Source organism: Anguilla rostrata, chromosome 13, assembly GCF_018555375.3.
Source record: "Anguilla rostrata isolate EN2019 chromosome 13, ASM1855537v3, whole genome shotgun sequence".
Classification (NCBI taxonomy): Eukaryota; Metazoa; Chordata; class Actinopteri; order Anguilliformes; family Anguillidae; genus Anguilla; species Anguilla rostrata.
In genome coordinates this window covers 27,679,498-27,700,971 of record NC_057945.1, presented here as the reverse complement: position 1 = coordinate 27,700,971, position 21,474 = coordinate 27,679,498, and the positions used below count along the sequence as shown (strand labels likewise).

General features: G+C 43.1%; 2 protein-coding genes across 4 annotated transcripts; both read left to right on the top strand.

Annotated features, from left to right (window-relative positions):
• Positions 1 to 150: 150 nt before the first annotated feature.
• On the top strand, positions 151 to 9,020 carry uba3 (ubiquitin-like modifier activating enzyme 3). Of its 3 annotated transcripts, XM_064305729.1 has the most exons (18): positions 151 to 257; positions 376 to 414; positions 1,737 to 1,857; positions 2,390 to 2,470; positions 3,073 to 3,155; positions 3,671 to 3,751; positions 3,883 to 3,926; positions 4,700 to 4,764; positions 4,873 to 5,028; positions 5,131 to 5,233; positions 5,577 to 5,690; positions 6,423 to 6,476; positions 6,633 to 6,669; positions 6,757 to 6,838; positions 7,121 to 7,221; positions 7,373 to 7,436; positions 8,153 to 8,207; positions 8,367 to 9,020. In XM_064305729.1, the coding sequence occupies exons 1-18, from the start codon at positions 238 to 240 to the stop codon at positions 8,450 to 8,452; spliced, it is 1,386 nt and encodes a 461-aa protein (XP_064161799.1). In that variant the 5' UTR covers positions 151 to 237; the 3' UTR covers positions 8,453 to 9,020. The 3 variants fall into 3 exon arrangements, with proteins under 3 accessions (XP_064161799.1, XP_064161800.1, XP_064161801.1); XM_064305730.1 differs by lacking the exon at positions 376 to 414 and having other exon boundaries at positions 163 to 257; XM_064305731.1 differs by lacking the exons at positions 151 to 257; positions 376 to 414 and adding an exon at positions 422 to 446.
• A 226-nt stretch (positions 9,021 to 9,246) lies between these two features.
• tmf1 (TATA element modulatory factor 1) lies at positions 9,247 to 21,384 on the top strand. Its single transcript, XM_064305725.1, has 17 exons — positions 9,247 to 9,768; positions 10,288 to 11,615; positions 11,754 to 11,857; positions 12,268 to 12,394; positions 12,907 to 13,012; positions 13,180 to 13,322; positions 14,342 to 14,508; positions 14,903 to 15,059; positions 15,322 to 15,414; positions 15,738 to 15,894; positions 16,442 to 16,634; positions 16,856 to 16,925; positions 17,019 to 17,111; positions 17,461 to 17,580; positions 18,040 to 18,192; positions 18,896 to 19,021; positions 21,169 to 21,384. Exons 1-17 carry the CDS (start codon positions 9,624 to 9,626, stop codon positions 21,307 to 21,309), a joined length of 3,423 nt encoding a protein of 1,140 aa, XP_064161795.1. The 5' UTR covers positions 9,247 to 9,623; the 3' UTR covers positions 21,310 to 21,384.
• Positions 21,385 to 21,474: the final 90 nt, after the last annotated feature.

The window sequence follows — 21,474 nt, the reverse complement described above, 5'->3', positions numbered from 1 at the left end:
CATTGCCTCATTAATAACGGCAACAACAACACCAAGAATAATAGCTAACATCACTAATAATAATAATAATAATAATAATAATAATTATTATTATTATTATAATACAATGGCTGTAGGAAAGGTTAAATTGTAACCTTTCCTCATCGAACTCTCAGCAGACTCGCCTTTGATTGGCTTACCAATCGTTCATTACGAAAATATGAAGCATTCTGGGAAGAGCCGCACGACCATGAAAATATGGCGGATGTAGTCGAGCCGTAAGTATCTTGAACAAGAGGCATATACAATTGCTAACTGGTCAAAATGCGTACAGTCTCATTTACTACCTGCTGAAAACCGAGCATGTGTGAACCTTCTTTTATTCTCTCTTTTTAGGGAGAAGAAAAGAAGGAGAATAGAAGAGCTGACTGAGAAGTTAGTGATGCAATTCTAGAAACTGGCAGCAGGTTTGATTGAGGTTACATAGCGCAGGGAGTAGCTAGCTAATTTTAACGAAGCTAACAAGCTAGTTAGCTGGCTACTATTTGGGCATCAACTATGGAAATTCGCATTATCCCTAAGCTATCCAATTTACCTACCGACCTAATGAACCCTTGCCATTGCTAAGTAACTTATTGGCTATTTGGGTTACAATTGGTCCAAATCCGTGCATTCGCTTGATCATCTGGTATAACTAAGTTAGCGTTATGTAGCTAATCGTCTTAACGTTAGTTAAATCAAATGTTAGACCTGTGCGTATGTTTCACCTGGCTGGTTGGCTGACTAGCTAGCTAGCTATCTTCCTTGTGCTATGGTCTATGAATAACGTTTGCCAGTTGTCACTAGCTGGTTATAATATAGACTAGCTGGCTGTAACGTCATGGCTTCTTAACGATGTTGTACGCTGTGTCTAGCTTCCTCCTACCCGCGTTCGTATTTACATGTAACTACCAAGTTTTTAACTAGTTAGCTGCTACTGCACCGTCCAGCCAAATTTCCACAGTAGCTAGTTTTTAGCAGTAGTTTGCTAGCTGGCTAACGAAATTCGTTAGCTAACGTTACATGCTTGAAGTCTACTATGTCAAGCACAATGAGATGAATGCGAATGAATCCAAATTGTGTTATCAAACTATAGTTAATGTTATTTTCTTTCTAACCTTAGCTGGCTAGCATGATGAGCTTGTATGTGCATTTGTATCTGAAATGTTACGAAATGGGCTACACAGCGCACACCGGTCACATGGAATTTTATGTGCTGGTAGCTGATGCTACTGACCACCTCAGAATAACAGATGTAACTAACTCTAGGCGAATGAATTAATGAATGAATGCAATATTTCCAGCCCTCCCACTTGTTATTGTCTGGGGTTACAGATATTTTGCATCATGCACAAATAACCTTAACAGGTGCATAACTTTAGTTATGAAGGAATACATCTAAAAACAGCAGTATCGCCATACTTTTAATTTAATAAATCAAAAGGCGACTGCCCCCCCCCCCCCCCCCCCCCCCCCCCAGTTTAATATATGGGAGGAGCTGATTGCTGTACTGTGCTTATAATAATTTGACAGCTGTTGAGAAGTTCAGCTTGAAACAAACTTGATTGCACTTCATAAAAATAGCAAAATCAGACAGCCAAATTGAATGCAATATCCAGCCACTGAGAATATTCTGAGGTTGTTAGTTCGGAGAGAGTCTGGGGAGCCGAGTTATTTTCTGACTGATATGTGTAGCTCAGTTTATGTGTTCTGTGCAGAATGGCAGTAGATGGCGGGAGCGGGGTCACGGGAGACTGGGATGGGCGTTGGAATCACGTCAAGAAGTTTCTGGAGAGACCTGGACCATTCACACACCCTGACTTTGAGCCCAGCACAGAAGTGAGAGCCATGATTGTATTTTTCTTCTCCTGACATTGACACAGTTAAATGGATGACTGGTGACCATAATGCAAGTGGTGATAAAATGTTCAATTTAGAAAATATACTCCTATGTTCACGTTCAAGATTAATAAGTTATCATTGTCAATCATGTACACACAGTGAAAACAATAGAAATCTGAGAACAAGAGCTAATAATATTTAAATACATGTTCAGATTTTATTGGTCTGTATTCATTTTTATCAGACCTTGTTAGTGCCAAACCTCAAATGGCTTTACAGATATACAATATAAAGTGTAGCCTGTGTTTTCCAGTAAATAGCTAATATTCATTTTCCATTGTACAAGCTGTTTCCAGCTTATTTCAGAAGGTCTCTATATAGAAGGTAATTCACTGTCAATGTGTTGTTTTGAGTAAATTGCTAGTTCCAGCTTTAATCAGAAGTTTGTACAGTTGAACTTCTTTAATTGTAATATTAGCACTAATTGCAGTGACCTTTTAATTGTGCACTTTTTTCTTTTTTTTTTTAGTCACTTCAGTTTTTATTAGAAACATGTAAGATTCTGGTTATCGGAGCAGGTGGCTTGGGCTGTGAACTCCTCAAAAATCTGGTAGGATTTTATTATTTGTTTGTGTTCTAAGCTAAATTTGTGTATAGCTTTTTCTTTTCTTTTGATGGAAACCTATGAGGTCATTCACTTTGACCTCCAACTGTCATGCTTACTTATTTTTTGATTTGTATCAGAACAAATGGGAAGCAGGCATGTTATTGCGTAAACTGATCTAATGCATCGCCACAGTTATGCACGGCAGTATCACGCTGGTTACTGTAACGATAAGTGTGTTTTTAAGGATGTCAAACCTGTCTATCACCTTTTTCTATATGACCTTGCTCCGCACTTTCAGGATGACACTGTTTTGTTTTGCGCACATTGCTTAGTGCTAGTTTATACAAGTCTGAACACCATACGCATACACTGTGTTCCCTTTTTGTTGCTATTTGCATTTCTTAAATTTACATAGCCAAATACCATATGTTTCTTATGAATAGCTTATCTTTGTTTGTAAGAGGAAGGGTTTAATTTCATTTTTTTCCCCACAGTGTGTTATCTGAGTCTGAGCTCATTCATATGAATGCACAACACGGTTTGATATTAATGAATGAATCCGCTTCCTCTGATTCCTCCCCTCCCGTGGCTGTCCTGTGGCTTAGGCCCTGTCAGGTTTTCGGCACATTCACGTCATAGATATGGACACCATTGACGTCTCCAACCTGAACAGACAGTTTCTATTTAGGTCAGTACTCATTACTTCTGTTTTTATTTATTTATTTTTGAACATCTATTTACATTGAAACGTTTTTTCCTGGAATGGAATGCATGCATATTTTGTCATAGGGTTATAAAAAGGTATTCTTCTAACAATTAAATCTTATCAGTACAAAGGCTGTTATCTCAGACACTCCTTGTTGAAAACTCATTAGATGACTTGACCTTGCTCTCTTGGACAGTCCAGTTTGTTTGGATATGAAGTGAGGTAATCTAGTCTGCTGTTATTAGCTGTTTGGAATGAGAATATACTTACCAGTATACTTATCAGTGGGAATGTAAATACTGTAAGGTATAGTATTACAGTGCCACAACTGAAAGTGATTTAAAAAAATTTAAAAATTAAAAAAAAAGACAAACTGCACTTGTGCATGTCTGTACAACTGCTGTCGATGAGCAAAAATGAAAGAAAGAACATTTTGAAAAATGATGATTATTATTCAGCTTTTCTATGGCTCATGAATTTACCGAACATTTCTGAAGGCCTAAAGATGTGGGGCGGCCAAAGGCAGATGTGGCAGCAGAGTTTGTAAACAGTCGTATCCCTGGATGCAAAGTGGTACCGTATCCTTTTGAACAGATGTTAAGTTTTGTAGAATTGCATTTTTATTGTACTTGAGTGAGGTGATTTGTTGCAAATGCTCGATTGACAGCTGTCTTGCCAGTAAATGTTATGTCCTTAACGATACGGTCAGATATTTTAAGAAAATACAAGATTTTGATGAATCATTTTATCGCCGTAAGTACAAATGTTGGTTAATGCGATCATGTTCATAACATTACCTCAATCTAAGTTTTATTTTTGCACGCTTGGTCAAAAGTTTTAGTACACTATTTTTTGTGAAATTTATGCAGTAAATAACATGAAATGGCACAAGGTAAGAAGTGAATAGTCAAGTTAAAAATAATATTTTTTACTTCACAGGATAGATACCTAAATGTTGGTGTAGCTCTAGCCCTAAATTTTGGCATTTCTTAAAAAAAAGAAAAAAAACTGGCAATAACAAAACAAAAATAGGGGAACACATTCTTTCCATTTTCTAACGAGGGAAGTAAATCAAGCTGGTTTGGGATGAATTGGATATAAAGGTCAAGGAGAAGCAACCCACAGGTGTAGCACATCTGTGGGAATGTCTACAGCAGTGTTTGTGTGAACTTACAGAACCATCTGCTCAGAAGTTATTACTGCAAAAGGTGGCTGTTTTGATGAATCTAAGTTTTAGATAATTATAAAATGTAAAATAAAAGCTTATTTCATCTAAAAGTTTATTTCATTTTTTTTGTCTGATTGCTTGAAAGTCGTGGGTGTAGTAAAGCTTTTGACCAGTAGTGTAGTTTTACAGTAGCTTCCGTCATGGTAAACCTTAAATGTACCACAAGGTGTGCGTAATTATGTAACTAAATGAAACAGACTGTTTATATGACTCATTGCTTAGAAACATTTACTTTGTTACACCACAAGATCTGTAATTGTTTTTACTTCACCTTGTGGTGCTTTGTGTTATTTCTCAGAGTTCCATATTATTGTCTGTGGGTTGGACTCTATCGTGGCCAGGAGATGGATGAACGGGATGTTGGTACGCATCGTACAGTGGGTCACACGGTCTGTAGATTTGACTGCTTTTGGCTGGGCGTGTTCATGTCTGAGCTGACGAGTAACCCATACCTGTTGTCACCATGCTCAGATGTCCCTCCTTATATACGAAGATGGTGTCCTGGACTCCAGCTCCATCATCCCGCTCATCGATGGGGGGACCGAGGGCTTCAAGGGGAACGCGCGAGTCATTCTCCCTGGCATGAGCGCGTGCATCGAGTGCACTCTTGAGCTCTACCCACCCCAGGTGAGTGTGTGCCCAGGGTGTCTGAGCTCAGCTAAATTTTCTAGTGTAAATTCAGAAAGTGCACTAAACTGAATGATCGATTGGTGTGTTTTCTTTTTTCAGATTAATTTCCCAATGTGTACCATTGCTTCCATGCCCCGGTTGCCAGAGCACTGTGTAGAATATGTTCGCATACTCCAGTGGCCTAAAGAAAAACCCTTTGGAGGTGCGTCCCCAAACAGACCTGAACATGTCTTAGGTGCAGAGTGGGTGGGACTGTGCTATTGTTCACTCATCAACTCTATGGTAAAGACTTGGGTGACTGACTAAACGTGTTGTGTCACCGCAAGTCAGCCCTGCTGAGGATTTATCTTTAGAAACTGCTGAGAAACAAGATGGAGTGTGTTGCTTTAGTAACGTTAATAGAAACACCCTTGAAACTAGTCACAAAGTTTCGTTCAAATCGTGCCTTAGGTTATTGAGTTATTTAGTATACAGACAGTAAAGTAAATGTATTACTGAATGTGTTGTAATATGTAGTAAGTGCCTTAATGGTTTTTGGTCTCCAGATGATGTTGCACTGGATGGTGATGACCCTGAACACATCCAGTGGGTGTTTCAAAAGTCCCAGGAGCGAGCGTCCGAGTTTAACATTACAGGGGTGACCTACAGACTCACTCAAGGTGAGTCTGAGCTGCCTGAACAGACCACAGTTCTGTGGGGCCCCAATTTTACTTTCCCTCTTGGGAACATTGACCTAGAAACTGAGATGATAAGAGTTGGCGCAATAAGCACAAGAATTATAATTAATTTTTGTTAACTTGTTAACTGCCTCTTTTGGCGACCCAGTCTAGTGTACACCATTAGCCACAGGCAGAATGAATAAATTCAACAATAGTGTTACTGTCTGTGCTTATTGTTTTATGTATGATGCCCATACCTTTTTGGGTTCTTATTGGAGGATGGATGCCCATTAATGAGGTTTTCTCAGTCATTGACTGCCTCACACTTTCAGACTCAGTGAGTGTTTACTTTCAGTAAACATGTTTCAGTTCTAGATGGTGAGAAGGCTGTTCCTGTTTAGTTATTTTGCAGTATATGGAATCACCCCTAAAACTGCTACATTGGAGGTTGAATGCATAAGGAATCATTTGATCATTAGTAATAAGTCAAAAGATGGCAGAGATTGAATACCTGGTACTACAAATGCCTCTTTTTTTCAGCTGAAAACACGATAAGTATGAAAATGGCACCATCTGAAAATATTAATTAATTGATATTTATTTTTTGTTCAGTGTCATGCATCATAAAAATGCTCAGCCCACATAGGCTTGTAAGACACCATTATTTTCTTGAAAATAAAGCCACACAGTATTGCAACATGGAATGCATTTGTTTAATTGACTGGTTTTCAGGTGTTGTGAAGAGGATCATCCCTGCAGTGGCCTCTACGAATGCAGTCATTGCAGGTATGTCACCCAGACAGGGCGACATTCACCAACCTCATGGTGAATGTGTTGCATTCATGAGCGCATTTCTTCGTCAGCATGTTCTTTCGGTGAGTAGTGGTGATGTAACCGTATCCGCGTTCTAATTTGGTGTCCCCTCTCCTCTCCTCTCTTCAGCGGCATGTGCAACTGAAGTATTCAAAATTGCTTCAAGGTCAGTTTTCAGTCTCAGTTTCCCAGCTGTGTGAAGGATGACTTCTGCACCATCTCTGTCTCATACCTCTTATTTCACTTTCTGCAGTGCCTACATTCCCCTGAATAACTATATGGTGTTCAATGATGTCGACGGTCTGTACACCTACACGTTTGAGGCAGAGAGAAAGGTAGGTGCAGAGAAATAATCACACGAATTAAGGTGACCTTGATATTTTCAGGAATTACGAAGGCTGTCTTTCTACGCGTGATTGGAGTGAGTTGTAATTTTTCGGATGCTCACAAGACATTTATATGGTGTACCTTGGTCTGCTGAGGATTGATGGTAAATCAGCAATTTGATGGTTAAAACATGACCAGTGTTTGCCGGTTTGTGCTAAGTAAACCTTTGTTCTCGCGGGACTAGGAAGTGGATTTGTTTGTTACAGCAGTGTGTCTGTGATTAACTCCAGGAGGACTGTGCCGCCTGCAGCCAGGTACCTCAGAAACTGCAGTTCTCTCCATCGGCCAAGCTGCAGGACGTGCTGGACTACCTGACTGAGAATGCCTCTCTGTGAGTGCCTGCTGTCACCATGGCGACTGGAGTTTGGTTGTCTTTCAAATGGTCATCAGAGGGAAAATACGATTAGGGGGGAGTCCTGTTTTTGAGGAACAAGACCATCCCTCTGTGTTTGCTAACTCTGGCATATTTTTTTGCTTTTCAGACAAATGAAATCTCCTGCTATCACAGCAACTCTGGAGGGTAAAAATAAAACACTGTATTTGCAGGTGTGTATGTAAGATTTATGGGTATGCCAGAGTGTTTGCTGATTTAAGTTCTGGTACTTATCCCTCTTTCTCTTAAGAAATGACAAGCATTTCAGCGATATGCCTGGCCCCCCAGGTGGTGAATTCAGTTGAGGTCCTCAACATTTGAGCATTGACATGGTTTGGAATCGAAATATGGCCATTTCGGTACTGGCTGCATTTGCCCAAAAACATTTCAAACACTTTTAATTATTTCTCTGTATGGGATGCTGTAAAATTATATGCCAGTCTTATCACTACAAAAACACGCACTAACATATGCTTCCTTAGGAATGCATACAGTCAGCCATCACTTAATTTCACTCTCAGTCCACTGGCTTTAACCATGCAGTAATCGTTTATTGTACCTACTGAGGACTGTACAGCTGACACAGCTGGTGCTAGAAGACTGCAGGTATCTGAAAGACCAGAGGGGGGTCTCCCCCTCCCCCTGGATGATGCAGAGTCTGTACTATGGACAGACATCAGTTATTCTATCCAGACCATAGGGAATGAGAGCTAGTTGTGAATGGATGTTGCTGAGCTTATTATTTCTCCCAAGTTCAAGCTACAAAAAGGTTTTAAAATCTTACATGATCTCATATATCCTCCATTAGTGTGTTTAGGTTGGTTAGTACAGTAGTCATTAAAGGCGTGGATGGAAAATAAAAATTACTGTTTGTTTTCTTTTTTTTAAGACTGTAGCATCTATTGAAGAAAGAACACGGCCAAATCTTTGCAAAACACTGAAAGGTAACATGAAATTCTTAGCGGATATTGATTGATTTATATGGTTTTGGTTTATATTTAGTGACTATTGCAAAACAGTCAGTTATATGCAGATATGTTACAATTATTTTGTGGTTTATTTGCATTTATTTATTTTGTGAATATTTCCTTATGTGCTTCCAGAGCTGGGATTGGCTGATGGGCAGGAACTGGCCGTCGCTGATGTCACCACTCCCCAGACTGTCCTCTTCAAACTTAATTTCACCTGATTAGCCAACCAGAGTAGAACAACCAAACAATGCTTCAAATACATACAGTTAATGCTATAGAAAGTATTTCTGTCAGGTGTAATGTAGCCTTTAAGGTGAAAATAGCTACTGGGTAAGTAAAACTTGAAACAATTTTAACATGTTTAAATGCAATCGTGTAAATAAAATTCAGTTTTGTGCTCTGATATGCCCAGGAATCAATTTTAAGTTCATATTCCATTATGAATATTTAACATTTACCCAAGTACCATCCCTGTACAGTTGGCAAAGAAATTGGGTGAAATGACTCCTCTATTTCCAGGTTCGTTTCATTTGAAAGTAAACCTAACCTAGATGCGGTGATAGTTCTGTATATTTTTGTGCACTGCAACCACGTAGTATGTCCAGTTATGGGAGTTGGCAAAATAGATGGACATGTTTCAAAGTATTTGTCAGTTGATGTGAACATCATTCATATTTATTATCTGTACTGTCTTTTCTGTTAAAATACCGTCAACTCTGTCTTCGCAAAAATGGAAACCAGTTGATTAAATATTTACTGGAATAAAATGTTTTGGTATACAATAAATTGTCTTGTGTGTGAATGTCTCTAAAACAAGCTTACAGAGAATCATCAAATGATCATCATCCGTACGCAGGATCATCAGTTAACTACATTTTTTGTTCGGGTTAAACAAATACACAATAGCTATTTTACACGAGTGGCGTATGACGCTTCTGAGTTGTTAACATTGACTTGAAATCTATATGGGTCATGTGCTGTGCAATCAACAGTGTATCCGGAAGATGACGTCACCTGGTTTGGTTGTTGCGACGTGGAAAAGGAAGTAGACGCTGAAATATGAAAACAAGCTTTGGATAAGCGCACCGTGAAAGCGAAGTCATTAATAGCAGCAATGCCATGAATCTCCTGTTTAGTTATGCTGTATAATCAGATTTGATTCATTTATAGATCAGAACAGAAAATGTTTTTCTGACTAGTATCGACAGCTTGCTACAGTAGCTCGGTGTTTGGGCCTGTTTGTCCAGCTAGCTTGTCAACTGTAGCCTGACTGCTTACTAGCTACGTTAGATGCTAAAGCTAATGTCAGTAAGCTAGCTAGATCCTCGGCAGCAACTGTCGCTGACTTTCTATAGTTCAGAGGTCGAGGGAGAGCTCATCGGTTTTTAAATGTATAGCAATATGAGTTGGTTTAACACTGCGCACCTGTCTAGCTTTGCCAAGCAAGCTTTGACAACAGCTCAGAAATCCATCGATAGAGTCTTGGACATCAAAGAAGAGGATCAGTGGGGAGATGCCCTGGTACCGTCGTATGGTAGGTATTTCTAAATTAGTAGCTATGTATTCCGATATTGATTTCTAACTAGCTAGGTATATCACGTTTGCTAACTTGTTTATTTTCCAATGTGCGTGAAGTGAAACCGCAGTTGTCCAATGCGCTAGTCTAGTCTAACTGTGGTTAGCTTAAATCTAGTTTGAGCTCGTCAGCTAGCTAGCTGAAAAGGTAACGTTCACGCGAGCTTTGCAGAGTTGTTCCTTTCCTAGTTTACTAATAAGTCTTTGTGGTTATAATCCAGTGGTTGTAAACGGCACGTCTTTCTCACAATCGTATGGTATTGCATCGAAAGTGCTTTACGAGGAGAATGGGGAATGAAATTCCAATGGACCTTTCTGTGTGAATGTCCTACCTTTCCCTATATAAGGAACTTGCGACCTTACTGTGGTATAACTGTGCGGTATCACTTGAAAGTATGTGAACTCTTTTATGAGATTCCCTGTTATATACTGTATATTGATTTAGGCTAACCTATTTTATTTTTATGTCTGATTGCAGACTTACCGAGGAAGACGTCCTTGAGTGATGGCTGGGGGAACACTCCGTGGGATTCTCCCCCTCAAGAGAGTGCGCCGACGGCTCCATTGTCAACTGAGGCCATCACGACACCTGTCACAAGGACCGTCATAGATGAGTCGGAGAATTTCTTCAGTGCCTTTCTGCCCCCGGGAGAGCCGCAGAGTGTGACGCACACTCCGGTGGTGTCAGTGCCCCCCGCCAAATCCCACCGGCTGCAGACGGATGAACAGGATGGGGCGGTGGTGGTCCAGGAGAGTTCCGTGCCAAAAAAGTCCGCCTCTGTTGAGCCAGGAAAGGCTGAGGGGAGCGACCCTGTCTCGGTTGAGCCTGCGAAGCCGGCGGCCATTGTCGACACCGCGCCCCTCATAACAGAGCCTGAAAGTGTTGTGCTGGTGAGCGTTCCGGAAGATGCCGAGCACCGAGTGGCCGACGAGAGCCAGGCGAATTTAGACGGCGTGACCGCCTTTCCTCAGCCAACTGAGGCTGACCAGTCGCTTCCTCCCCCAAGCCAGGCAGAGTTTGCGGCCAGAACTGAGGGGGCGGGGCCTGTCGCGACTTTAGCTCCGGACAGCCCCTCGAAGCCCCAGCCCGCGCCCCCCAAGGACATCCTGCTGGAGTCGAAAGACCCAAAGTCCGAGGACAGGCAGAGCAACACTCCCTCGCCTCCGGCCAGCACGTTCTCGTCCGGCACCTCCACTACCAGCGACATCGAGGTGCTGGACCACGAGAGCGTGCTGAGCGAGAGCTCGGCCAGCTCCCGGCAGGAGACGGCCGAGTCCAAGGCCAGCCTGCACCTGATGCAGAGCTCCTTCCAGCTGCTGTCCTCCTCGGCCTGCGCCGACTTCCAGCGCCTGGACGACTACCAGAAGCTGACGGAGAGCTGCGGCTCCTCGGACGCCTTCGAGCGCATCGACTCCTTCAGCATGCAGTCGCTGGACAGCCGCAGCGTCAGCGAGATCAACTCGGACGACGAGCTCCCCGGCCGGGCGTGCACGCTGGCCTCTGTCACCGCCGGGCCCACCACGCCCACCCCGCCCACGCTGGGCCAGGAGGAGGAAGAGGAGGCTGAGGAGGAAGATGACAGGCTCACGGACACGGTCAAGGACCACTCGCTGGACGATAACGAGATGGAGGAGAGCGGGCGCAGTGCCACGCCAGTCAACTGTGAGCAGCCAGAGGAGCTGCTGGACACAGAAAGCCACCTCACGGAGCCCAGCCCAATGAATGATGCCAGCATGCACTTGACTCCTCCAATCACAGAGGACACCAGCGGAGTCTCCACCCCTAAGACACTAGAGCTTCAGAAGGTTACAGTTTAATTAATTACTTTCTCTGTACACTAGCCATAAAACCATAGACCCCTTAACCGTTCATATTTAAGTGGAGTGCCGTGTGCCATTTTTGTTCCTTTGTTTTTCATGAGAGTGTACGTTTGTTGCTTGCAGGTTATCAGTGAACTGACTGATCGGCTTGAAAAGAGAGAATCGCAGCTGTTAGCTGCCAGCAAGGAAAAGGCCAGGCTGGAAGAACAGTGTGACAATCTTAACGAGTAAGAGATCGCAACACGGTCACGACTGCTGTCATTCAACTCCACCGAAAATCAGAAAAACACACAGATTTGGGCTGCACAGTTTGTTTATTTTATCATAGTTCATAATATATTTCATAATGAAATTAATAGGAGTATTAATGAATCACAATCGCATAGCATTCCTGCAGACATAATGGGAAGCTTTAGCATTAGTTTCTTGACTGATTAACTGAGAGGTTACACCTTAAAAGTAAACACGCACTTGCTTCAATGAAATAACAAATATTTACCCGTGCCCGAAACTAAGTGCAGGAAAATAATATTCTAGAAGGACAAAAATTCTGATATTTAGTAATCTCTTGGCTTCCTTCTTGTATGTAACACGGCAAACAGAGGATATTTAATGAGAATACTCTCATGTTCCTCAGCGAGATCATAAGCTTGAAGGAAGAGAGCTCCACTGTGCAGTCGCTGAAAGAAGAGTTCACGCAACGGATCGCGGAGGCCGAGCGTAAAGCACAGCTGGCCTGCAAGGAGAGAGACATTACCAAAAAGGTAAACGCCCGCGAGCGGCTTTCATTGAGCTGACACGCAGCTCCTCGTTTTTCCTGCCAAACGCACTGGCGGCATGTCTGACGGCTGGGCTCCCTGTGAAAGAGGCCTTTGTGCTGGGCGTGTCCTTCACAGAGCAGTATTTCACCGCTCTCCCTCTGCCGGCCTCACACACTCATCCCTGGAGTATTGCAAATGATGACATTCATTTTTCATAAGGGATCACTTTTTTATTCCCCTTTGCGGCGCCCAGTCATGTATCCCTGTTCCATGTATGCCCGCGGTGGGAAATGGACGCCCGCAGCTCCCTGGAGAAAACTTTGGGCCAAGTTTCAAGTGAAATGAGTTGGTGCTAAAACCGTGAGCACGGTTTTATCATGTCAGTGCTGTGTCTTAAATTAGGAATGATGGCCGCGCATTGTCTTTTACTAAGTCTGGTATTAGGAATGATGGCTGACCATTGTATTTTGTCATCGCAAATTCACCTGCTGTGTTCACGTGCATTTTTCCATCAGGAAATAAAGGGGTTGAGAGAGGATCTTTCTACAAGACTCAACTCTAATGAGACCTTAGAGATCATCAGAGAGAAAGAAGAGCAGATTAAAGGCCTGCTGGAAGAAGGTGAACCCCCCCCCCCCCAGTCTGAGATAGTTTTGAAGAATAAATTTGAAACTGTTTTTCAATTGTTCATCATTAGTTTACATTATTATTACCACAAACAAAACACATATGTTGTTGGATTACCACCCCATCACCTCTATAACACTAAGCAACACTGTCACTAACAGGGGAAAAGCTGTCCAAGCAACAGCTCCAGCACTCAAACATCATAAAGAAGCTGAGGGTGAAGGAGAAGGAGAATGAGACCCTACTCACGAAGCAGAGCAAGAAGCTGAAGGAGCAGGAAGAGGAGCTGAAGCACTTACAGCAGGTGAGTGGAGGCCCAGCTCTGCTTAGGATCAGTGTTCGCCAGCACTGGAAACGGACTGGCTACAGGTAGTGCCCGAATGGACGGAATTCCTGTGGCATTACACTTTTCTGTAATGGCTCCTGCATATATGCATGTGTGTGTGCGAGAGAGAGAGAGAGAGAGGGAGAGAAGGTTTGTCTGGGTGTCTTCTTATACGTTGTGTGTTCCTGAAGTGTGAGTTTCGGTCATAAGTTGCATTAGTGTGTCTCAGTGTGGCTGTAAGTTTTTCATTGTATGTGGTTTCTGGTTTTTCTGGTTGTAGGCCACATAAGTGTGTGTAATTGTGATCCCTGTTTTAAGTCAGTATGATTGCAGTAAGTCTGTTGGCTGCACTGGATGGATTTACATTACATTACATTACATTACATTACATTACAGGCATTTGGCAGACGCTCTTATCCAGAGCGACGTACAACAAAGTGTATAACCATAACCAGGAACAAGTATGACGAAACCCCTAGAGAGAAGTACCGGTCCAAGTACAGGGAACAACCGCATAGTTCAACTTGGACCCTGGTGGTTAAACTGATTAACACTAACAACGAGAACGGCAACAACGCAATCTATGGAAAAATAAAAATAAATAAAAATACAAGTAGTCGTTAAGATTGGCGCATCAACTAAGTCACCTTTTTTGATACGTGTGTGTGTGTGTGTGTGTGTGTGTGTGTGTGTATGTGTGTGGGTGGGTGGATGCCATTTGTTGAGATGCCAGGTTTTTTCCTTTAACACGTTTTGTATGTTTGTGGTTGCGGTTGCGAGTGTGGTTGTAGTTGCACATTTTTTTAACACTTAAGGTTGTGGTTACGGTTTCATGTGTGGGTGTGGTCAATGATTGTTCAAGTGTGTTTGTGGTTGAGGTTGCGAGTGGTTGGAATTGCAGGTTTCTACATCCGTAGTTACGGTTGAAAAGTTTTGCTGCTGGTTGTGGCTGCAAGCGGCCGTGATCCCTGGCTTAGTAAGCGTGTTTGCGGCTGCAGGTTCTGGATGGAAAGGAGGAGGTGGAGAGGCAGCACCGCGAAAACATCAAGAAGCTGAACGGGGTGGTGGAGCGGCAGGAGAAGGAGGTGGGGAAACTCCAGAGCGACATGGAGGAGCTCCAGGAGAAGAACCGCAGTCTGCAGTCTGCCCTGGACAACTCCTATCGGTCAGGACCCTAGTGCTGCAGACCCTGCTTTATTTACTCTCCCACCCAACTGATTTACTGTATGAAAGTGCATTACTCTCAAAGTTACGACTGAGTACTCTGTGAGCCATTTAGACCGTTAGCATTGTCCAGCCATCACCAAGTAGTAATGCCGTTAAAATCTTATTTCTGTATAGACAGGGCCGGATCTTGTCTAACATTAGTCAATGGTACATTATACATTGTACATTATACTGAAACCTGCGTTTATCCAGGCCACATAACCTGCTAATGTGCAGCTCAGCCAAGCAAAGCTTTACAAGCACACCGTTTATAGCTGTTGCAGTATGTCAGTACTTCCTTGTCTGGAACAGTGCAGAAACGTTGATGTCATTGCGTGCGTGTGCGTTTACAGGGAGCTGGCGGAGCTGCACAAGGCCAACGCCACCAAGGTGAGCGAGGCCCAGGAGCTCGCGCTCAGCCGGGAGATTCAGGCCAAGGAGCAGGTCACCATGGCCCTGGAGAAGGCTCAGGAGGAGGCCCGCCTCCAGCAGGAGGCGCTGGCCAATCAGGTCAGCCTGCCTGTTCTCTGCCATCTCTGCTATTGCCACAGTGCTGTTGTGATGTAATACCGTTGCACTCCAGAGATTGTTTAATATTGCCACAGTAATGGCACAGACCTGTCCAGTACCATCTCAGTGGACAAGAGCAGTCATTAATATGTCTTCAGGCCTTATTAAATAATGAGGAAATCCTGAAATGGATACTACCCTCCATGCCCACACCTGGCAGCACAGTAGTGACTTCCCTGTGACTGTCCCTCCCGCCCTGCAGGTGGCAGACCTGAGGCTGGCCCTGCAGAGGGCTGAGCAGCAGCAGGCCCGTAAGGAGGACTACCTGCGCGAGGAGATCGGCGAGCTGCAGCAGGTAATGCATGCGCTCCTCACTGCAGCAGGTAATGCGTGTGCTCCTCACTGCAGCAGGTAATGCGTGCGCTCCTCACTGCAGCAGGTAATGCGTGCACTCCTCACTGCGGCAGGTAATGCGTGCACTCCTCACTGCGGCAGGTAATGCGTGTGCTTCTCACTGCAGCAGGTAATGCGTGTGCTTCTCACTGCAGTGGGTAATGCGTGTGCTTCTCGCTGCAGTGGATAATGCATGAGCTTCTCGCTGCAGTGGATAATGCATGAGCTCTACTGCAGCAGGTAATGCTGCTGTCACACCCCGCTCTGTCCTCCCGTCACACGCAGAGACTGCAGGGGGCGGAGACGCGTAATCAGGAGCTGAGTCAGAGCGTTACCTCGGCAACGCGGCCCTTGCTCAGACAGATCGAGAACCTGCAGGCCACCCTGGCGGGCCAGACGGCATCCTGGGAGAAACTGGAGAAAAGCATCTCGGACAGGCTCGGTAAGAACACATACAGAGCTCTGGGAGGTTTTGAATGAGAGAGCATAACCAGGACCTGGGGAAGTGTGTGTTTATAACAATGACTAGTTATGTGTTCATAAGTCAAAGTCAAAGTCAGATTTATGCAAAAATGCATTATCGCCAATATAGATCTCAAAATACTTTACAATGAAACAAAGAATACGTAAAATAACATGTATTCGTACACATATAGCACATATATACACCTAATTTCACACAGGTGCAAGAGTAAGAAAATAGAAGAATGAAACTGGTATTATTAGTACAAAGGTTTATTAGTACAGAGTATAAAGATGGAAAGAAAACTAATGACAGCAGTCTGAGCCATTTGTTACCTGAAATGACTCAAAATGCATTAGTTTTATTTCCATCTTTGTAATAAGTAATACATAACTAGTCAGCGTTATTAGTCAGTACATTTCCCCAGGCCCTAGTCATGCCCTTTTCTGTTACCCATCCCAGTATACCCTGCACGTGTTCTGGGTTAGTGTGCTCACTCGCTTGGTTTACCCCCTCGGCCAATCAGTGGATGCCCAGGCTCAGCTCGCGGTTGCCGTGGAGAAGGAGCGCTCAGCGGCTGAGGAACTCCTAGCCATCAAGGCCCAGCTGGCGTCCTTGGAGTCCCAGAATTCCCTCCTGCGGCAGGAGAAGGGCCGTCTCCAGGGGCAGCTAGACGCTGAAAAGACAAGGCGGGAAAAGCTGGAAGATGATGGCAGCAGGTAGACGGAAGGTTCCACTTTGAATTTAAGGGGGGGTGGGGGGGGGGGGGTGTCAGTCTACTAGACCAGAAAAAATGGCAGATTTTCACCTGTTCTCTGAGTAAGGACTATAGTGATGTAATTCAGGATTGTAATTAATTCAAAGCATGAATGACCTGCTCAGCTTGTACATGCATTCAGTGCTGTGACCCCTTTACTCTGTGGATCTGCGTGCCCCTCAGGGAACATGTCGAGCTGGAGAACTTGCGTGGAGAGCACAGTCGAGCTCTGGAGGAGGCTCGAAAGGAGAAGGTACCTTCTACCGACCCCCAAAAATATGGTATTGTGGGCTGCACATAATCACACATGATTTTGACAGTCTGCTACCCTTCTGCTTTGTTTCAGCTGCTTTTGACCAATCAGCTGGAGATGGAGAGAATGAAGGTAGAACAAGAAAAGAAGAAATACTATCTGGCACAGGAGGCCCTGAAAGAAAAGGTAGAATCTGTCATTCAGAGGAGTAATAAGTTGTTGTTTTCTGTTACAGATTTCCTGTCATTTTGTTCTGAACCTTGCCAGTGCTTCATTGTATGTACATTACACTACATTATTTGCCTAGCAGGTTCCTTACTCTAGAGTGAATTACACCGCTAAAAAGTTTGTATACTGTCTGTGTATTTAGCTAGATATACTTAATTAAGCAATTCTAAGGTACAGGAGCAGTGCCCCATGTAAGATTTGAACCTGCAGCCTCTTGAGTTACAGGAGCAGTTCCCTAAACGTTGTAGTATACTGCTGCCCTAATGTGGCACAGGGAACTGATTAGTGCGTGTGGTGTTTCCCACAGGAGAGGAAAGCCTTAGCACACTCTGTGTCAGAGCCCCCTGCTTCCTCCACCCCCTCTCTGTCTCGGTCCAGCTCTGTCAGCGGGGACATGGCTGGACTGCAGTCCTCTCTGCTGTCACAGGTAAAGACAGTCCCTTCTCCCCTGTCAGCAACTCCCTGGCCTTTATCTCCTGTGTATTTATTTAGCCATAAGGCATTTTAATAATTAAATTTTTCTGACAATAAATCATTTTATTTAGTTTGTTTATTTAGCAAACTTTTTCATTCTGTGTGACTTACTGGGCTGGCTTGACTTGTTAGTGAACACATATTACAGAAGCAAAGGGGAACAAGTACAGAACAGCCAGCATTGCAGTAAATAGACATACAGCTGATAAGCAGTTCAGCAAGCATTTAAAACATTGTCCTTGAAAGCGTCATACTGATGTGAGCAAACAGGCAACATTTTACTGTTGACGACACCTGAAGAGATTCTTTGTGCTTCAAGTGTTAGTGATAAGTTGTTATTTAAGGAGGTTTCTCATCTCGTGTGTATAATAACGGGTACTGAAATGGCACCGTGTGCATGCTGTCACTCCAGCAGGAGGACTGTCTGGACCACTCGTTTGGCATGACCATGTCCGTGAGCGGGAGCAATCTGTACGAGATGGCTCGCCTGTCGGGCGGCTCCACCGTCATCGAGAACCTCCAGTCCCAGCTGAAACTCCGAGAGGGGGAGATCGCCCATCTACAGGTGGCTAAAACATGCCTCTCAAACATAACTTTGATGTTTGCCTGACGTTTGTGGGACAGTGGGTAAAGAACTGGGCTTGTAACCGAAAGGTCGCAGGTTCGATTCCCGGGTAAGGACACTGCCGTTGTACCCTTGAGCAAGGTACTTAACCTGCATTGCTTCAGTATATATCCAGCTGTATAAATGGATACAATGTAAAAATGCTATGTAAAAAGTTGTGTAAGTCGCTCTGAATAAGCGCGTCTGCTAAATGCCTGTAATGTAATGTAAGGTAATGTAATGTTTGTTACCGTTTCCATTTTCGTAGTGGACGCACTAAGGTTTAGCGCGGTCTAACTGCATGAATGATGGTGATTTCTCACACCTTGTGTGATGTTAGGTGTGGTCTAACTGTGTAAGATGATTGTGATTTCTCACAACTTGCATCAGGTTAGGTGTGGCCTGACTGTGTAAGATGATGGTGATTTCTCACAGCTAATGCTAGGTTTGGTATGGTCTGACTGTGTAAGGTGATTGTGATTTCTCGTAGCTTGTGTCAGGCATAGTTTGACTATGTAAGATCATTGTGATTTCTCACAGCCTGTGTCAGGTGTTGTCTGACAGTGTACGATGATGGTGATTTCTCACAGCTTGTGTGATGTTAGGTATGGTCTGACTGTGTAAGAGGATGGTGATTTCTCACGGCCTGTGTCTTTCCTCTCAGATTGAGATCTCCAGTCTGGAAAAGACGCGCTCTATCATGGAGGAGGAGCTGGTGAAGCTGACCAGTCAGAATGATGAGATGGAAGAGAAAGTGGCGGAGATCCCCAAACTACGAGTGCAGCTCAAGGTGAGTGCTTTATTAACTCCCACTCTCATTTATAATATGGTAATTTATGACAATTACCATAAAGTAGTCAGTACTGTCTGTGTGCATAGGTCAAGCTCCATCATTTCAAATCAAATTTGACTTTTAATTGGGGTTGATACTAAAGTCATCTTGAGTTCACATGAAGCACTGGTTTTCTTGTTCTTTTCATGGATAATGCTGTGGTTTCCAGTTACGATGTGCAACAGCCAAGAAGAAAGTCTTAAAATATTTACAAAGATGGCGTAGTAAATGTGTAAACTTTGTTTTTATGGTACATCATCCCACTTTCAATTCACCAATGCTCATTTACAGGCATATCAATTTTTTTTATTTCACTTATATGAAGTGTAACGTATGGTCTGCAAGAAGTCAATCAGTTGTACTTATTTTGGGGAAAATAATGACAGCAACTCAGAGGGGAAATGAAAAGGAAGGAAATAAATTCCAAACCAAAGAGCTAAAAGTCAACATACAGTAAACAAATAAAAGAAAACAAGGAAAAGAAGGAAAATGGAACACAAAATACAAAACAAGAATAAAGAAAAACAGCTCAGTCATTGTCAAGAGACTCAAGTCATCCAGAATATCTTACACTTTTTAATCATTAACATGAGTCCATTGCAAAGCAGGCGCCCTTGACCAAGGTTAATTACATTGCTTACCTTTTTAACATCTCCACTTAATATGAAAGCTTTTCAATGAAAAGACTTTAGCAACAGCAGCTCCTCAGCCATGATTTGGTCTGCAACCTTCTGGTGTCAAGGTGAATTCACCATCAATTACAGTGTGTCCCCTGGTCACACAGACAGAAACCAGTGAGTTCTGTTCTAAGAGAGGGAAAAATTGATTGGATAGAACTTTCTCCATGAGCTGAGTTAGGGGATAGGCGGAGGGTTCGGAGCAGTCTCCGCCCACCCCGAAAACACCTGGTGCAATTATAGTCTCACCAGCCAGACGGAGTGCTGAAGCCAATCAAAATGCTGGACTGCTGACTGAGTGAATACAGAACAGCTGCATGTCGTGTTTGATTTATGTGTCTACTCCAGGAGCTAAAGCAGAATCATTTTTAGTTAGTTTTAATAGGTGTGCCAATATTAATATCAACCTTTTTTTAACCATAGCAACCCTTAACAACCTTTCAAAGATTTCTGCTGGTGTGGAGTATTTTGCTAATTTGTTTGGAAAATATGGCAGCTTGTTTGCCATAAGATGGCTGAAATACTGATGATAGTAAAACAAAACCATATACATTCAAGTAAATCAGGAAAGTTGGCATTCCACATCTGCTATAACAGTGCGAGTGACATCATCCCCAAAGCACTTAAAGGCTGCTTTTGCAACTGGCAAATTCTTTGCACAGTCTATTCTGTGAAATTGCACATTGCAATTTTTCTGTATAAGTACGATTGAGAGGAAATGACACAACATCGCTATGAGCTGAGAGCCTTGATTGTGTAACGAATCAAGTGTTCAACTTTGCTGTGTTTCATGGATTGGAGCAAAATTATGCAGATGCAGATCTGGTTGGCAGTATAAAATAATGGTTTGTGAACTGGGCTTTTACCCCTAAATTTGCAGGTTCAATTCCCAGGTACGTTGTTCAATTCCGTGAGCAAAGTACTTAGTCTGAGTTGCTTCTCTGTATATCTGGCTGTGTAAAACACACTTTCTAAAAAATGTTAAATTGCTATTTGCAGCCCCATTATTATAGGCTTATTAAAATGTAAAAATAACTCAGTTTTATTTTGCACCTTTAAAGGGATTATTTTGCATCCGTGTGCTCCAGACTTTTTCCTTTTTCAATCTTATATTTATAAACGATGATTAGCCTTTTAACTGGCCGATGCACTGTGACCTCATTGTTAAATTATAAAAATGTTATTTTTAATATATATATTTTCTTTGGATAAGAGTGTCTGCTAAATGCCTGTAAAGTACTGTAATCTGGTGTAGTCATATTTATGTGCTAGCATTATACACGTGTTGGTGTATTAGGTTCCTTGAAGTTGTGAGAAACGGAACACTGACTCATGTATGTTGGAGGTGGGGCAGAATACCGGTGCCCGGTTGCTGTAATTTTCCGGTGTATAGAATAACACTGGCTGGGTGTGGTTGTTGCTCTGCAGGAGCTGGAGCAGAGACACAACACCATCCTGCAAATGTACGGAGAGAAGGCGGAGGAGGCGGAGGAGCTGAGACTGGACCTGGAGGATGTGAAGAACATGTACAAAACCCAAATCGATGAACTTCTGAAAAACCAGAAGTGAATTCAAGCAGTTCTGAGCTTGCTTTCCAGCTTTCCAAAAGAGCAATCGTAATAAAGAGCTCCCTGTTGCACATGCTGTGAGAGGGTGATTGACATTCTTAATCCATCTTTGACAGAGGGGTGTTCTTTCCTCACCAGTTTCGTTACTTCCATCCAAAAATCTGTT

What these genes read in the sequence shown, in the direction of transcription:
- uba3 (XM_064305729.1), top strand. Translation starts at nt 238, where the DNA reads ATGGCGGATGTAGTCGAGCC. An exon ending in GTGAACTCCTCAAAAATCTG is followed by an intron (nt 2,471 to 3,072) that starts GTAGGATTTTAT and finishes CCTGTGGCTTAG; the next exon opens with GCCCTGTCAGGTTTTCGGCA. An exon ending in TGATGAATCATTTTATCGCC is followed by an intron (nt 3,927 to 4,699) that starts GTAAGTACAAAT and finishes GTTATTTCTCAG; the next exon opens with AGTTCCATATTATTGTCTGT.
- tmf1 (XM_064305725.1), top strand. Translation starts at nt 9,624, where the DNA reads ATGTATAGCAATATGAGTTGGTTTAACACTGCGCACCTGTCTAGCTTT. An exon ending in AGACACTAGAGCTTCAGAAG is followed by an intron (nt 11,616 to 11,753) that starts GTTACAGTTTAA and finishes TGTTGCTTGCAG; the next exon opens with GTTATCAGTGAACTGACTGA. An exon ending in AGGAGGCGCTGGCCAATCAG is followed by an intron (nt 15,060 to 15,321) that starts GTCAGCCTGCCT and finishes CCCGCCCTGCAG; the next exon opens with GTGGCAGACCTGAGGCTGGC.